This window comes from Carlito syrichta, unplaced genomic scaffold, assembly GCF_000164805.1.
Source record: "Carlito syrichta isolate Samal-C Ts95f unplaced genomic scaffold, Tarsius_syrichta-2.0.1 Scaffold303992, whole genome shotgun sequence".
NCBI lineage: Eukaryota > Metazoa > Chordata > Mammalia > Primates > Tarsiidae > Carlito > Carlito syrichta.
The window spans coordinates 1-18,095 of record NW_007248088.1 but is presented as its reverse complement, the minus strand read 5'-3'; the positions used below and the strand labels follow the sequence as shown (position 1 = coordinate 18,095).

Below are 18,095 nucleotides of genomic sequence, written 5' to 3'. Positions count from 1 at the left end.
ATCAGCCAGCACCTTGACCTTAGACTTCCAGCCTCCAGAATTGTTAGAAATTAATTTATGTTGTTTAAACTACCAAGTTTGTGGTATTTTGTTATGGCAGTTCAAACTGATGATGACAGCATCACAATGCAAAACCACACTTAAAGAAAAAAAAAGGAACAGGATCACACATTTTTACCCAGCCAAACTCTTTCTAATCACTAGAATTCTCCTCTGTTTTTGAGCGGCACGATGAGAACAGGATGTTGGAAGATGTGATTTGGAGGGCAGAATGCCCAGGCTTGGGGCACAGCCCTGGTACTATAGCTCTCCATTTCCTCCGGTTTGCTTAGGTGTTGGGCTCTTGATCCTGGCTTCATTAGGATTCAATTTCAGATGGAAATGGGCATGAAACACATGCTGAGAGCACTCATTCTCCAGGGGCATTAAATCACCTTGTTATTTACTACCCTCTAGCATCCTCTAATTTACATGTGGTCTCTTCTCACAGAAGTGCTTCAAGTAAATCTGAATTTGTTTAGACAATTTTGTGGGTATTGTAAAACCACAATTGAATTTCAGGTCTTTGTCATAGTCCAGCCAAAATGCACTCCAATTAGAAATAATTGCTGTTAATGCTGTTATGATGTGGTGGATACCCACTGTGCCCTCCGGACCTTTGTTCTACTGAATACCCGAAGAGTCTTTGCTTTATTCTTCAACTAAATAGACAGGCCCCTAGAATATACGCTTTTGGAATTGTAATATAGCAGCAATATTGTGCCTCTCTCTTAATTAACCTTGTTAAGCAAGGATTTGGAACGTCAGTTGGTTAGTCTAAGAGGGTCTTTTGATCCTCTCAGTACACATCTACAGTCGAGTAAGATGTCACTCTGTGAAATAAAATGCCTTTATTCTTTGGCAGACACCAAATATTTTTATCATTCTTGAAGTAATGATGTGATAGTCTTGCTTAATGAAATGATGCTTGTAAAGTGCTTAGCCTGGAGTCAGGCACAATAAATAATATTAGTTATTATTGTTATTCTAATAGAACAGGTTTTTTCTCCTAAGGCTTTCTGAATGGAAAGGAATACAGGACAGAGTTGTCAGGCTGCTCTAGATGAATCAGACTTAGTGGATTTCAGACTCTGATCTGAGACCATTTCCCCTCTAAGAGCATCTTACCCTCAAGATATTCAAATTCTCAATTCTTGGGACTCTTACAGGGTCTCCCAAGGTACCTCTCATCATCCCTTCCTGCTCTCCTTGAGAGGGAAAGGGACAAAGGCTGCTGTTTCTCTTGCAAGGCAGGTGCCCCTACCAGCCTGGGAAGGAGTTCCAGGGATATGGTAATTAACATATTTTTCTTAATCTTGCTTTTATAGTTAATCTCCAAAGCATGAAAGCACTTTGCCAGTTGATTAAACTGTAAGAATACAATAGATCCGAAGTGAGGGCAGCACTGATGAATACAAATGCACAAAATTGCCCATTCTGTGGAAAAATACCTCAACTCGAATCCCAACTTGAAATACTAAGTTAAACACGTAAAATTAAACACATGAATATGTTTTTTGGATCAATAGGTACCAGTCAATCTCACTCAGTAGTGTTTTATTTTCAGAGAAAGAAGCAACCACTCTTTAATCTCTTCTAGGAAAAAAAAAAAGGATCCTATTTAAGAGTTCGGTCTAGGATCACTGCCTACAAGAGTTGTTCAGGAAATGTCCAGTAAGACTCCCCGACACAACGGCACTGGGTGGGCCTTTAGCCAGACTGGCAGTCGATCTGAGTATCCACGGCACTCAGCTGTAAGCGTTTGTGTAGGGGCTTAGGAAGTAAGTGCATAGGAGGTGGGCCTCTTATTTATTTATTTTCCACACAAGGTATACAGGTTCAAAAAGGCCAGAGCTGAGAGCAGTGTGACAGGAAATCCAGAGTCATGTGTCCTCCAGAGAGAGGACATTCCAGCCGGACAGTCATGGATGCTCTTCACCCTGCAGCCCTCTCCCCAAGGCGGGCTCAATCGCAGCTACCTGCTTCACTTGAGCCACCTCCTCAACCAGTAAAGCTCAGGGCAGCTCATGAGAGAGGTTTAGCTCTTTCTTACATCTGTTGCAAATGGAAACGACAAAATGCGCTGTCTTTATTTTTGGAAGAGAACAAGACAAAACAAACAAAAACAAAGTCAAAACTCAACAAAGAAGGGGATAGCAACATTATTTTCAAAGCGTTGGTTGAAAATCTTACTCTAGACAACTGAATGAGAATGTACTTGTGGTCTCTACGTGGATTCTACTGTCAGACACAAAATATTTTTCTTCGTTGAAATAAGCATCGCGTAATGCTCGGTATCAGATGACATCAGCCATAGAGTTGGTTTTTAGCGTTGCTTCTTTTGGTCAACGAAGCCATCCATTGCATGAAAGATGCCCAAATAATCAGCTATAGCCAGTCCCGTGCTGAGGGGCAAGAAGCTAAAAGGGAACATAAGAGTAAACTTTCTTGAGTATCATTCATGAAAACATCTTTACCAGCTCAGCTGAAAAGCAGTGTCCCCTCTTGTCACAGACGAAGTCATTCAATCATGCATACATTATGCGGCCTCAGTGTCACTGGGCCTTGTCTGCTGTTTGGAAGGACACTTGCCCAGGGCCTCATCAGCTGTCCCAGCTTTACATACATGGTTCAATTCCCTTCTCATTTCAGTTGCCAAAGCATCACTACATTCTATAATGACAGGGAGGAAGCGGTGAAGTCTTGTAGCCTAGGCAGGGAAGCAGATGGTGCCTGGCTGGATCCTAGCTCTGCCATTTGCAACACCAGCTCAGGCAACTGACTTTGCTCCTAGGTGTCAGTTTCCTCAAGTGTAAAATGAGGTGACCGATCTTTCTTTCTGGGACTCCTATGAGAATGAGAGGCAGTAGCTCCTCAGACTTTGGCAAGACCAAACTAAGACTGTCCGTCTTCTCTATCCCCACTTGCCCCTCTGCAAGCCCATATACACATAGGATCATTATTCAGACAGAAAGCTGTGCTCCAATGACCTTGATCTTCAACACTGCTGATTGAGGAAAGGTACAAAGCAGACAGAAAAACTGGGACTTGTGTGAAGGATGGGATAAAGAACCCTGTGCTCACTGCCCTTCTGGTTGGGTACCCCAAGATCTACAGGTGGTCATGGCCTTCCCAACATCAGGTCTTTGGTCAAGCATCAAGCATTACCTTCTTGGTGAGACTCTTGTTCCCTGAATGCCATACTTTAAAAAAAAAATCTCTATTTGCAGCCCTCTAACTTCCTCTCTGAGACTCCTTTCCCTACTTTATATTTCTTCCTAGCACTCATGACTTTCTCTTTTACTTTACTTTTTTGTTTCTTCCCTGCCACCTACCCCCTGAGAAGATAATTTCCACATGGGCAGGGACTGTTGTCTGTCTTGTTCTTTGCTGTGACCTCAGGTCCTTGGATAGTGGATGATTCATGACACAAATACACAACGATCTATACGTGTTTGTTGAATGATGTTTGAAGGAGTGCTTGATGTGATCCCCTTCATTGAGCCTCTTCATGTTTCTTTTAGACTTCTCAGGAATATTGAGCTGTCTCTCAAAATGTGGCCCAGAAGCATTTTTCATAAAAGTAAATGTAATCTTCGTAATTATTCAAAGTAGAGAGATTAATGGTGGTACCTATAATCACAGTGAGTTTGAAGGTTGAGGCAGGAGGATCGCTCATCATAAAATAACCATGTCCCTTTTTTTTTTTGATGAGCAAGGTATTTGAGACCAGTCTGAACCACATAGTAAGACTGTGTCTCTACAAAACCCCCCCCAAATTAGACAGGCCTGGTGGTAAGTGCCGGAGTTCTAGCTAGTCAAAAGACTGAGGCAGGAGGATTATTAGAGCTCAGGAATTTGAGGCTTCAGTGAGCTATGGTTGCACCACTGTATCCCAGCCTGGGCAACAGAGCAAGACTCTGTCTCTAAAAAAATATTAAAAATTACAAAAACATTAAGTCCTTGTTCTTTCATTGGCATTACTGTACTATAAGCTGCTACCTAGTAGGCAAAAATTACTCAGTGTGCTGTGAACACATCCCTTGTCCAATAGGCAGTACGTTACACTAATGTACAGGCTGTGACAAACTTTTTTTTTATGTTGTAAATGAGCACACTGACGTCTGAAGCATAAAGGGCAGGCGCAGAGTCACAGAGTTAGTAAATAGCGGGATCGTGAGCCCAGATTTCAAATTGCTTGTCAAAGACTCTTTGCTCTGCCCTACACAGCCTCAGCGAGCCGTATCGACCCCTCCTGTGCCAGATGAAGCCTGGAGAAATGACAGGATGCAAGAATGACTTTGATTTACTGCACAAAGTAGATATAATCAGCTGATGAGAATAGAAATTTCTGTATACAGAATGGGCAGTGGCTGCTAGCCATGCGGTGAACATGAGGTAGAATATCTACGTTCCCATAACAGAAGAATTATCATTGTCAAAAGGAATGCAATGACACATGGAGCTGGGGGCAAAGCTAGGACCAATGAGAGAAAGTGAAGACAAGCCAGATTGCAACTCAAGGTGCTTCCTTGTAGAGTAAAAACCCTGATGAGGGAAGTATGATGAGATGACCTGTTACAGTGTAGAAAATGAATTGAGACAGCAGAATCAGCAGCTGCTTCAGCTGTTCGGCACCACTCTCCCTGTAATCATCAAATGTTCATAAACTGTAGCTGAGGCATTTCAGCACTGAAACCCAACGGAAAGCAGGGAAGGGTAGGCAAAAATCCTTCCCTGTGCTTTATGAGGTCGTTTTCATTTTTTTCCTCAAGTTCCTTGACCATCCCGTTGCTCAAATTTATTGCCAATTGCATCCCTACCACAGATTTCTGAAGCACTTGGCTTACGATCTGGCCTTGACTTTGGGGCCCTGTACTTGAGGGAGCACAGACAATAACATCTATTCCAACGTGGTTACTTTATGATGAGCACAAGAAAGTCTCTCCCACGAAAACCCTATAAACCTTTCCATAGATCATTCAGTATATCCACTTCTTTTTGACAATAACGTAACACGAAGGTATCAGGAAGGGTTCAACACCATTTTTTTGACTCTTGTAGGGGCTTACAACTATGCAAATTTGGGATTGGTGCCAGCAGTGGGCACAATGATGGGCTCAACAGGACTTGGCAGATTTTCCTTTTTAAAATTCATTAATGTAACAGATATTTAAAAGTGATTCCTCCTGGTAGGACTTGGAATAAGCTGTTGATTGGCACATCAGGGGAAGTAATAGAAGTTGATCTGGTTACCTTTTTAAAAACACCAAGAAGTACAAAAACTTCGGCATATACAAGTACAGCTTTTCTCGCAGAATGGCATCTATTATTTTTCTGACTGCATATTCTGGTTCCAGAATTGGCAACAGAGAAGGACAGCTAGGATATTGAAACAAACAAACAAAAAAAACCAAAACAAAACACCCTCAAATTAACAAATTAATATAAAGATGTATTCAAATTAAGGATAAAAAGGTTGTAAGTCATTATCACTTATTGCTTTTCTTTCCAGATATCATCTATTCCTATATTTATTCCCTTATTATCAATGCAGTAAGCAAACACAAAACTAGAATTTGAAATGAAAAATGTTAATTCTAATTAATACACTGATATTACCATATACATAATGTGAAACCATATTAAACGGAAGTTCCAAATGTTTGTAAAGCAAGTTGTTGAAAACATATTTCCTACTGTCTCCATGATATGCAGAATTGGGCGTTTGTGCATGTTATGGACCAGATGTTTGTGTCTCCCTCAAGTTTGCATGTTGAAACCTAAATCACCAGTGTGATGGTTTTAGGAGGCAAGGACTTTAGGAGGTAACTAGGTCATGAGGGTGGAGCCTTAAGTGAATGGGATTGATGTCCTTATGAGGCTGTTGGCACTTTAATCTTGGACTTCTAGCCTCCAGAACTGAGTCAGAAACTTCTGCTTTTAAGCTGTCTAGTGTATGGTATTCTGTTAGAGCAGCCCCTTCCATATGAGTAAGACAGTGCCCCATCAGTGATTTTCAGTTTTCCTGGAATCACAGAGGGTAGAACAGGATTGAGTGGCAGAAAGGGGATGTGGCCAGGAGAGCTCGGAAGATGGAGAAGGAGACCGAGGGCCTGGGGTCGGGGGACTACTAGGTAGACACTGCCTTGATAAACCATTTGCATTTGACTTAGTATCTTATACTTAGGAAGAAAAGAAGAATTCTGAAACCCTTTGTAAATCAGGCTGAATCCTAGAAAAATATCTTCTAAACAACTTTAAACAAAAGATATAATAAAATCAAATAGATAGGCAATCTTTTTTTCTTTTTTGAGTCGGAGTCTCACTCCGTCACCCAGGTTGAAGTGCAGTGGCACGTTCACGCCACCCCAGCGACGACCTGCTGGGCTCAGGCGATCCTTCTGCCTCAGCCGGAACTACAGATGCACATTACCATACCCGGATAATTTTTTGATTTAGTTTAGAGATGAGGTCTCGTCAAGTTACCCAGGCTGTTCTTGAACCACAAGTTCAGGCAACCCGCTCACCTCAGCCTCCCAAAGTGCTGAGATTACAGGCTTGAGCCACCGCGCCCAGCCTAGGCAATCTTTTTTAGGTGTAATCTATCACAGAAACAAAGAACAGAGTGCCATATGTTCTTACTCATAAGTGGACCTTGAACAATCATAATACTATAAGAAAGTGCTTGGCAGTAGTGGGAAACTGTCAGGGGAGGAGGGTGGGATTGGCAGTTGAGGGAAACTGCTAGGGGAGGGAGGGGCACACCTCATCAACAAGGGTGCCTGCATAATCAACGTTTGTATCCTTAACCCTGAATTGTACCCCACATCTTTATAATAATAATAATAATAAAAATAAAAATAAAAATAATAAAAAGAATGTAGTGCCTTTGAAGTCAAAGGGCATACTTACCCAGTAGTACAACCTTCAAACATCCCAGTTTTTATAAAAAATGGGCACACAATTGTGGTTTTGACTCCCCTTTGTTTTTGGGCAAATGTTTCTACAAACATGGATTCGGCAAATCCAAGTGCTGCGAATTTACTCGCGCAATAATCTGAAAAAGACAAACAATGACAGTGTGTGTTCTAAGTATTAAAATATAGTCGCACTAAGGTTTGCTCATGATGCTAACAGCAGCAGGGACTGCGGCAACAATTTCAGAGTTCGTTTATATAAACTTGGTCTACTCCCACTGGAAGAAGTGAGCAGTGAGCAGGAAGGGACACGATCGACTAAAGGTCAGTCGATGATAATGACCAAGTAGACCCAAAGGTAGAAAGGACTGTGGGGATTCTCCTCTAGGTCACACTGCTAGATTTTACTTACAAGTTAATGAATTGTCAACCTCTGTGCTACTTGTTACATGAATATAAGCTGTGCAGCCAGTCCCTGTCTCAAAAAACTGCAGCCCCACTGGGACATGAAGACATATAAAAGGAGAAATAAAACAGTACGTGATCCTCCAGCTAGACTGGTTATATTAAAAAAACAACAAACAAACAAACAAAAACCAGTAAGTCATGTAAGGATCTAGGCAAGAGAGGTCAGCATGGGTCATGAGTTTCAGATCAAGTTTTCTTCCAACTATAACTCTTTATTCCATTTCCATATTTAAAAAAAGAAAAAAAAAAGACGCTGTAATTTCAACCCCTGCTTCCTGAATACATTGAAAATGTAGAGGGGAGTGAAAGTGGCATTTTTGTCCATTTTGAACTTTCTTTTTTTTTTTTTTCCAAGTTGGAGTCTTACTTTGTCGCCCAGACTGGAGTGCAGTGGCCGCTCCCGGCCACCGCAGCCTCGACCTGCTGGGCTCTGGTGATCCTTCTGCCTCAGCCTTCCAAGTAGCTGGAACTACAGGCGCGCGCTACCACGCCCGGCTAATTTTTTGAATTATTGTAGAGATGAGGTCTCGACAAGTTGACCAGGCAGGTCTCGAACCCGCGGGCTCAGGCAGTCCACTCACCTCAGCCTCCCAAAGTGCTGGGATTACAGACTAAGCCACCGAGCCCGGCTCATTTTGAACTTTCTATCTTTAATCACACTTGCTTTATTCTATTCATTGAATGAAAAAGTTTGGAGAAGAAACAGCGTTTAGGTGGTTTCATAGTTTCTTTGCCTCACACAGTCAGAAGAGGCAAACTTACCTGCTATATTGCAATGTAGGTGCAACAACTGGCAAGAGTCAGGCTACAAGTGCCAGGTCTGAGGTTGTTCACCCCAGTGTTACCCAGACAATCGGTCAGAGACTGCAGGCAGGGAAGGGAAGAAGAGAAATCCAGTGCAGCTTCTAGGATCACTGGAGTTATCTATTATAAATGTGGCTACCTGAACCCCTCTACCCACAAGATTCTGATGAGCAGATATGGCCCAAGACCCAGGAAATCTGGGTTCTCAACTAGCACCCCTGGTGATTCTGATGCAGGGGAGACAAGAACCATACTGCAGGAACTATAAAAGGTTTATACTTGTTTCTAAGGTGAGCTGGGATGGGAGTTATATAAGAAGGTAGGAACATTATGTCTGAAAAAGGATTGATAGGAACTGTAAATAAGCCCGTATGATTTCAAAGACCCGTGACTTACCAGACATCTAAGAGAGTGGTAATAATAATACTGATAACTTCTAAAAAGGAGAGAGGAAAGGGAGTCCAGGGAGACTAGACTAGCAATATTTGGGGTGACTAGTGGCTCTGAAAAACCTACTAATGTAATAGAGACATACAGAGCTGAGACTAGTTTTGTGAACCTTGAACTATGCCACATAGCACAAAAGCATTCGGAAGTGCCCAATCTACAAACTGTCCCATCTGTTATTTGAGTGTTGTTGCTATAGTTTTGTCGGATGAGTCTTAGTAATCGGATGCCAGGGCTCAGGGCATTTGCTCTAGGGGACACCCTGATAGGTAAGGTCAGAGCTTCTAATCCTTCTAGAGCCGGTTCCTGGGTTGGTCATCTTTGGCTAAGGATCTTAGGGGTCTCTTTGCCCCCTCCCACTGCTACTGTCAAGTCAGTTGACTGTTGCAAGGGAAATAAAATGACCACAACTTCCTGCGGGTCTGCAATCAGTGGAAAATCAAAGAGGTTAATTTGAGGTTTCTTGAGGTAAAAAAAACCTTCTCCAAACTCTCTTTAGAGGGAGACACTGAATGGAAACTTCAGGAAAAGGCAGCGGGGGTGTCCAACTTACCATCTTGTAATAGTGCCAGGTGAATTTTGGGAGGCAGTCGTCGTATCGATCACTTGTGCATAAAATATTTCAGCGAGGCCTGTCTTTCTCTCTTTTAAATCTAGGGGATTGCATAAGACCTAGTGATCCCAAAGGGCATTGTCCAACTTCATGTAAGACTATCTGATGGGTGATTTTGCTGATTAATGAAGTTCTTGACTAATATGTTACTGACTAAATCAGGTGATGCTAATTATCCAGGGTTATTGTGTAAGTTAAGGTTGCAAGGAATTTTGCAATTGTAAAATACTACATTTCTCTTACCTGCAAGGCCGTTTACTCCAATTAATCCGGCTGAGCTTGAAATGCAAACCAAATGCCCGTGGTTGTTAGCAATCATGGCAGGTAGAAAGGCTTTATAAGTCTAAGAAGAGCAAAGGAAAGCTTTTCACATTCAATACCACATTGCATACTTTTCTCAGATGTTTGTATGGTCATTGTGATTAGCATTTTTTTTCCAGCTCATAAAAATACCCGAAGACATTGGGATATAAAAATGTAAACATTTGGAAAGTAACCATTTTAACCTGTTAAATCAATATTTTCTTAAGGCAATTCTATTATTTTCATCAAAACTAATTTCTTCAAACATGTCTTTGCTCATATTTGACTTCTAACAACACAATATTAAGGGGCAAATTGAACTCGTATAGGAAAATCAGTGTGACAGTCATAATCCAAAAAACATGGAGATATGATTGTTTAGATTTATATTGCCTTTCCCCCACCTTGGTTTAATATTGGATTTCAACTTTTCCCCAGACATTGTTCACAGCACATCCTGTTTGGGCTTCAATTTTAAATGGGCACTTTTGTTTCAAACTCATCTCTATTTCTTTGAATACACTTCTTATTTTTATTTCACTGTATAAAGTAGAATATCTATTAGAAAGAGGGTGTATCTGAGTGCTGTATGACACCTTCACTTCTGATTGGGGGCCTGGAGAAAGAAGCTGAAGGAAAGTGAGGTGGGCTTTTGGAGAAAATGTCTTCTGCCACAAAGAAGCAATTAATCACATCTGAAGACAAGGAGGTAAGAAAAGGAATCTTTTACAAGCATCCTTTGTTTGCCTGCATTGTAATAAGTCTCAGAGAGAAACTGTCAGGTAGACGGAGGTGGGAAATCAAAACAGACACAGGAAAAGTAAACAAGGCAGCACAACAAAAAGCACCTTGTGTCTGGGGTCTGGTGGAGTTGCTGGACTTCTCAGTGGGGACACTGCCTTTGAGAGGCCGGCTGTCAGGCAACTCTTGGGTCCTCTAGTGATGAAGTCACTAGTTTTATGCCTGGCAACATGCAGGTGTTAAAAGAATATACATGAACTTGCCCATGAAGGAGTGAACAGCGTGAGAGAATACAAGGGAATGGTAGGGACCAGGAAAACACCTGCATTTAAGGAGCATTGAGGAACATTATGGCAATTCCTTTCATTCTGGCTATATGCTGAATATAAGCACAAATGAGAGGGACATTTGGGATGAGATAGATCATTTGCACTAGTTCCTGTAGAAACACAGTGGTCATTAAGTTCTGAATCTTTCAATTTGTCTCCTGAATACCATAAAAAAACACCAAGAATACCACCATACCACTAGCACCGTAACATTTTTGGTGGAAGCAGGGAACAAGAAATCGATAAACTCCAAATTACATTTGAAGGCTGCTGAAAAATAGTTGGGTGGGAAAAGTGTGAAGAGCTCAGAAATTTCCGAAAAATACTTATTTACAGAGGCAGAGAGCCTTGCCCAGGGAATCACAAGTGTGAGTAGAGCTGGAACCAAGCAAGTCAAAAGCTGGGTGAGGGAGCATGTGTGGCATGACGAAGCCTGAGATGTCTGGTCTCAACAAAGGCCAGGAAAAGGCAACTTCTGGTCTTGAGTGCATCACTTTAGAAGTCAGGGTTTTGCTCCTAACACTGGCGGCATGTGGTAACCAGAGCTACTGGCAGAACATCTCCTTTCTTCGGTTAGGTACCAAGGCCTTGGTTTGTCCAGAACAGATCCAACTAATGCATGCTTATCAACAGCTTAGGCAAATTATAAAGTTACCCTGATCTTGTCTAAGTGCAGTCACTAGCTACAAGGTGTAGAGCAAATCTTTTAAGTTCTATGATCCCTTATCTGAGCTGTTTAAGGAAAATCTGTGAGCTGCCTGGGATATTCCCTAACATTTGCCAGCAACCAATAAATGGTAGTATAACCATGAGGACAGTTCTGTCTTTGTAGGATTCCTTAAGCAGAGGCTTCAGGGGGTCAGGAGAGGGTAACTGGATAGACTAGTCCAAAATTTGGAAGTCTGTGCTTTATTCAAAGGCTAATGATGGTGTGAAAAGAGCAAGAGGAAAGTACTTCCAAACTGTATATTTATTGTGAGAAGAAATAATCATTACCCATAAATGTGCCTTGAAATTTACATCAAATGACTTTTCCATAAGTTCATCTGGGCAGTCGAGGAACTTTCTGCCTGTTACGATTCCAGCATTGTTGATTAAGATGGAAACATCACCAACTTCTTTTTTAACCTGAATTAAATACAAGAGAAACACCACTGATGTAGCAATTCCTCATATAATCTAGGTTTTATTTTCCCATAGTTTTATATGCTTTTATTCTTGTTAACACGGGCTGACTTTATGTACCCTAAAACAAAGTTGGTTTTATTTCCTTTGCTGAGTCTACAGTGCACCAGAGATCCAATTCTGATGTTTTTCTTCTCATTTCTTCCTCTCATGTTAAGATGATTCCAATGTTAAAATGTTTCTTTCTTTCTACAGTCATAGCTATTCTTAAACTTGGGGATTAGTAACTTTGTTTTATTCTCTATGTAAGTAGTGTATCATTTCAATAAACGGATAGGACATAAGAATAGCTCCATTATAGCCAAACACTATATCAAGACTTGGCACACATGGAGATGGCAGTGATGAAGGGAGCAAATGGAGGAAGAAAGAAAATATAGTCATGTCTCTCTTAAAGGTGGGTACACATTCTGAGATACACGTTGCTAAGCAATGTTGTTACTGTGTGAAAATCAGAGTGAACTCACACAAACCTTGATGGTCTAGCCTACTACACCTAGGCTATATGGTACAGCCTATTGGTTCCAGGCTGCAAACCTGCACAGCATGTTACTCTATTGAATACCAGGCAGTTGGAACACAGTGGGAAGTATGCATGAATCTAAACATAGAAAAGGTACAGTAAAAATACTGTAATAATAACCATATCGTACATGTGGGCCATTATTGACTGAAATGCCTTCTTGTGGCACATGACTATATTTATTTTAAACACACAGCACAGACTAGAATCTGCATGTCCTGTTTCATAAACTGACTGGTTTCCTTCTGTCCAAGGGTGGACTTTCTGAACTTGGGTCTAAAGTATAGCTTAGAGACATAAGCTACCAAAGTTATCAGGGACTCGGCACAGGTAAAACAGTCATATCACTTTGAAAAATTTCTCCTTGATCACTTGTCCATGGGATACTTCAAAATTCTTTGATATTTTCCTTCTGTCCAGAATAAAAAGTAAAAATAGTTGGCGTATAAGAGTGAGGAGTTATCTGCTTCCCCTGAATTCAGAAGAGCACATAATTCTCTCAAAGATTCCAAAGTGATAAAAACTGGATGGACAGCAAGCTAGATATATGACATGTTTAACATGTTTACAAAGCCAAGCACTTGGGCCAGAACTAAATCACAGATACAAGGAAAAAGGAGGTTATTATTTGTAGAATATTTCATACTAGTTTGCTCCACAGTTGACAATCTTCACTGTTTGATTATCGCTTAAGATTGGTCAGATAAGTTATAGAAGCCAACATGCCAGGTAATTGGTGCTTAACTTATAAACAGCAGAATTTGTGAGGTCAGCTACAGCAAACTGCAGACTGCCCGCACTTAGAAGAGGGTCCCAGTGTAAGCCTGAGTGAGTTTGTCAGGTTTGAATTCCCAGTCTGTACCAGGCAGCCTGTGATTGGAGATGATGGTAGCAGAGATGCAAGTCTTAAAGACAAACTTGAAAGTCAGAAACTCACCTGCCAGTGACCTGAAACCTTAACAAGAGGATACTTACTGAGCTTAGAAACTATGGAAGAACTTTATAATGTAGTATGGCTGTTAACAGCAGGCTTGGCTGGTTCTTCCCGTCTCACTATATTAAGCAATACTGGGAGCCATGGGCAAAACAGACCAGGAGAGTGATGAGTCAAGTATTCACGCCCATGTGAGGGCACAGAAATCCTCTGAGGGACAGGCACGTGCCTCTATGATATGGTAAGAAATTCCATACTATTGGAGTTTTGGTTTTCTGAAAGCTCTCTATAATCGCCAAAGCAGCAAATGTGGTTAGGAGCCATTAGGATGGATACAAGATTCTGATTTTCCTGTGAGTACTCAAGAGAAATACACATTCAAATGTAAGGCATTGTGGTGGGGTGGACATAATCTAGATTCAAAATTGGACTAAGTAAGGGTTCAAATCCTGGCTCAGTCATGCACTAACTCCGTGACCCTTGGCAGGTTATTTAGTATCTCTGTATCTCAATTTATTCTCAAAGAAGGATGTCTCACCTACCTCTTGTCTTTTATTATAATTGTTGCTGTTGTTATTATTATTAAAGTTGGAGTCTCACTCTGTCACCCAGGCGAGCCTTTCGCCTCAGTCTGCCAAGTAGCTGGAACGACAGGCATGTGCCACCCCACTTGGCTATTTATTTTTTATGTTTTTATTTACCATAGAGACAAGGTCTCACCAAGTTGCTCAGGTTGGTCTTGAACTCCTTGGCTCGGGCAAACCTTTCTCCTTCATCTCCCAAAATGCTGGGATTACAGGCATAAGCCACCATACCTAGCCCATCTGTCTCTTTCTTACACTGTGACAGGGGCCAGTACAGTCAGCGTAGTGTAGCAGTTAGGAGCAGGCACTCAGGCGCAAACAGACGCAAGTGCCAGTTTGTAGCTCTGCTGCTGACTACCTGTGTTTCTTAGGTAAACCTGCCCTAAGCATCCATTTTTTTATTTGTGAAATGAAAATAATAGTGGGTTTTACTTTATAGGGTTATAATACACACAGAGTACTTAGCACAGTGTCTTGCAGACAGTAAAACTCAAAAATCCTAATTCCTACTCTCCCACAATATTTTTTTTTAAATTAAAGGGTCACTGGAGACAGGCTAATAGGCATGGAGAAAGGCAGATGAACAAAGAAACAGATGCTTGTCAAAGTATAAAAGTAAGTATACAAGAGTTACCTGATCAGCCACTCTATACACTTCCTCCTTTTGACTGCAATCGCAGATATAGGCATGCACCCTTCTGGCTCCAGCTTCCTGAGCCAGCTTGCATGTCTCCTCATTCCCCTCCTTACTGACATCCCAGAGGACAAGCACAGATCCCAGGTGGGCGAATTGCAAAGCTAAGAGCCTTCCGAGTCCACTCCCAGCACCTGTGATAAGAACTATTTCACCAGCAACGTTCTTCCGTGGCTTTGGGATTATGGTAGAAACCAAAGCCTCCAGAACAGTATACAGTGATTTTCCTAAGAAAACGAGAAATTTCTTTGTAGATTGCAGGCTGGAAGACATGTTCTGGCTGATACCTACGAAGAAAGATAGACTCATATAAGGACTTAGTTGTTCATTTCCTCTGTTCATTGCTTATTTCGTGAAGCTCCTGCTTTTTGAAATAGTGAAAGTAACCAGGATGTGTGATTTAAACAGCTCTCTTGGTAGCAGCAGACTCTGAATTCAGAAATGGGGAGGAAACCACAGAAACTATATCTCGCCCACCTTTCTTACCTGGCCCCAAGTTCGGCACACATATCTGCACGCCTGCTATGTGTAGTACGCAGAGATGTTTGTTAACAGAGGCTGTAACTACCAAGCCCAAGTTTAACCCCAAGGATCAGTTCATTGTTTCCACCCAGTTAGCCTTCCTTCCTAGGAATCACGAGTCTCGCTGGTTGATTCTATGTCCAAAGTCCTGACCACATCATAATGCTTATGATGCAACAGCTACCTCTCTTGTTTTATTTTTTCTCTCCTTTAGGTGTGTGCTTTCTCATCTGCATTGTCAGTCTTAGTTTTGCGTTATTCATTAAAACCTGAGACTTGAAAGGAAAATGTAAGATCCTATTTATGAAGTATATGAAGGGAAGTAACTAGATGTTCTAAACTGCCAATGAATTTGCTGTCAGTCCCAAATTTCCCCTCTCCAGGCTCAGAGGTCCCCGAACCACCAGCTCCATGGCACTTACCACTCTGCTGTGTGACTGCAGATCAGAGATGAGACAGACCAGGACTCCCGCCCTGCTCTGCCTCTGCATACCTGTGAAACCCGGGCAGGCTACTTGACCTTTCTGGGCCTCAGCCTCCTCATCTGTCCTGGTCCTGTGGCATAGGATGGCTTTGCTGATGAAATGAGAATATTTGTTCTATGCTCGACCACAAGGTCTGGCTTACAGTGTTTCACAGATGTTACTGTGTTTCTCAGATTCACGGTGCTGTCCACTAAGAAGGGACCCACAAGGTTGGCTGAATGAATAAAAAGCCTCTCCGTGACGAACTCCTACGGAACACAATGCTCATTACATCTTGCTATCAGTTACTCACACTTTAGTGATAACGAGCTTATAGGAGGCTTTACTAACCACTGGCTGAGGAAAGAAGACATGTTTAGCAGAGGCACACTGTGCTGGGGAAGGAGGTTTCCCTGAATGGGTGTTCAACTGAGAGGCTCGGATAGACACTGCTGTCAGGAGATGGGAGGTGAGTGGTGAAAGAACACCGGGCTTCACTTTGTAGTTTGGCTGAGGACAGACTCGTTACTGTCAATGGGTATGGGTGGACACGCTCGTCTACAGGAGGGCTTGATGCAAGGTCAGACTCCTTAAAATGTCAGAGTTGATATGACCTGCACTGCTGTTCCTGGCTTATTTCACGGATGAGCCTGAGGAGCAGAGGGAAGACGTATGTGACTTGTCCAAGGTCTCTGTCCTAGTTAGTGTGGGCTGGGTTAGTTCTTTTTTTTTTTGGCTATGGAGCACCCACCCTGTGCTGGTTTGATCTGGGCACGGGGGCCGAGGGGATGGGCAGCGTCCCATCATCTCTGTGCTGGTGAGCTAATCGATCTAGCTGAAGAGACACATTAAGCAAAGAAATGCATAGCTGCAAGCCATAATGTTATAAAGAAACTGTGGGGTGCTAGAGAGAAGGTGACAGAAGAGTTGATGCAGACTGGGTTGTGGGGGGAAGCAACAGGAAAGGTTGGTTGGGAAGCGGCCTCTGAGCGGACATCCAAATGATGAACCGTGGGAGGTGGAGAGATTGGGCCGTAACTTGCCCCGCAGAGGGACAGAATAGTTCGGATCTTGAGGCAGGTTTGACCTGTGTGTCCAGCACTGTCCAGGGAACAAGAATGCTGGCTCTAAGGAACATGGATGCTCTGGTCAGATGAAGAGCATTTTCTGCTGTGGAGCACTGGAGTTCACCATGCTTTGGATGAAACAGACCTTAAGCTCTCTGCTGTCTCTGCTCTGATTTATTTTCATAGAGTAACTTTTTGATTACTGATCGGGCCTCCCGGATGCTGTACAACATGGAAAGAAGTGCCCTGAAGGAGGACTTTTATTTTAAATACACAGTCATGGGGTGTGTCCCTCCAAACCTGCAAAGATGAGGGTCAGACTATGCACACAGTAACTGGGCACTCTGGGTACCCTCCTCAGCACTGCCAATAATTCCTCCAAAAGAAAATCCACACCAGGGTGACTCTGTCAGGCCACCACATTCTCTTTTGGGCACACCACTATATGAGTCCATGCAGAAGGACAGACTGAGGGGACTGCTTCTCCCCTCAGTAATCTCTGATACCTCAGCAATGGCCAGGAGTCTCAGCATCAACCCGGGTGACATGAAAGTTCTTAATACCAGTGCATTCTAGACTTCACTATCCCACATCTAGGCATGATGCAAGACCTGGAGTAAGCCCAACACTGATCTCTATCTTAGCAGATGTTTACTAGGTTCTTAGCTTGGTTGTTCGAGGTAACTCCCCATTTGGATTTAGGGTGCCTCTCATGTACCTGAATAGGCAGTGAAGTCTAGAGATTAAAGTTTAGGTTGGAATTCTGAATCTGTCACTGACTTTCTCTGCGACTTTGGTAAAAAAAACCACTTTGTTTCTTGTGCCTCAGCTTCCTCCTCTAAAAATGGGGATTCTAGTAGTACCTACCCATACTTACTGTGGGACTTAAACCAGCAAATACAGGCAAGGGGTTTAGAAACATATCGTCACTACTGGCCCATATGAAACCTCTGAACAAATTAGGAATAGAAAAGGCAGGCACTGCCCCGCACACGGTCCTCTCTGAGGTGCATGAGTGGGGGAGGGGTGAAAGAGAAGCTGGTTGGATTGCAGCCTCTGTCACGTAGGTTACACATCACCTCCCTCTCTGCTCCTCAGTCTGCATAATGTGACACAACCAAACCGTGGAGGCCTTGCGGGAACAGCGCTAGGCACCTAAGGACAGCAACATAATTGCTTAGAACTATGATGTGTGTTCCTGCTAACATATGAATTCATGCTCCTTGGCTGTATCAGGTCATAAGGTGCTTACAGAGTGAATGTACGGTTTCATTTTATTGTAAAGACGCTTTCCTAGAAAGTTACAGAGCGGGCAAAAGTTAATGTGGTGTCTCCATCCCATGGCCTGCTCAATCCAAAAGTTGATCTGACTCGGCGCAATGGAAACGGGCCCCGCTGGCTTCCCTGGCAAGGGCGCGGCATCAAGTCTGCTCCGGTGAGAGCTCCCGCTCGGAGGGG

At 42.6% G+C, this 18,095-nt stretch overlaps 1 protein-coding gene across 4 annotated transcripts; it reads right to left on the bottom strand.

The window, feature by feature from the left end:
- Positions 1 to 2,097: 2,097 nt before the first annotated feature.
- On the bottom strand, positions 2,098 to 14,871 carry LOC103261738 (epidermal retinol dehydrogenase 2). Of its 4 annotated transcripts, XM_021713030.1 has the most exons (7): positions 14,525 to 14,871; positions 11,661 to 11,792; positions 9,535 to 9,634; positions 6,955 to 7,099; positions 5,326 to 5,421; positions 4,676 to 4,681; positions 2,098 to 2,482 (listed from the first exon to the last, which is right to left on the bottom strand). In XM_021713030.1, the coding sequence occupies exons 1-7, from the start codon at positions 14,855 to 14,857 to the stop codon at positions 2,428 to 2,430; spliced, it is 867 nt and encodes a 288-aa protein (XP_021568705.1). In that variant the 5' UTR covers positions 14,858 to 14,871; the 3' UTR covers positions 2,098 to 2,427. The 4 variants fall into 4 exon arrangements, with proteins under 4 accessions (XP_021568705.1, XP_008057506.1, XP_021568707.1 ...); XM_008059315.1 differs by lacking the exon at positions 4,676 to 4,681 and having other exon boundaries at positions 2,098 to 2,459; positions 5,296 to 5,421; XM_021713031.1 differs by lacking the exons at positions 2,098 to 2,482; positions 4,676 to 4,681 and adding an exon at positions 4,262 to 4,310 and having other exon boundaries at positions 5,296 to 5,421.
- Positions 14,872 to 18,095: the final 3,224 nt, after the last annotated feature.

Bases quoted from the DNA above. Each gene is read 5' to 3' on its own strand.
- LOC103261738 (XM_008059315.1), bottom strand. From the start codon at position 14,857: ATGTCTTCCAGCCTGCAATCTACAAAGAAATTTCTCGTTTTCTTAGGA. The intron at 9,635-11,660 runs GTAATGATTATT...TGCTCTTCTTAG, and splicing joins ATTTCAAGGCACATTTATGG to ACTTATAAAGCCTTTCTACC. The intron at 7,100-9,534 runs GTAAGAGAAATG...TGTCTTTTTCAG, and splicing joins TGGAGTAAACGGCCTTGCAG to ATTATTGCGCGAGTAAATTC.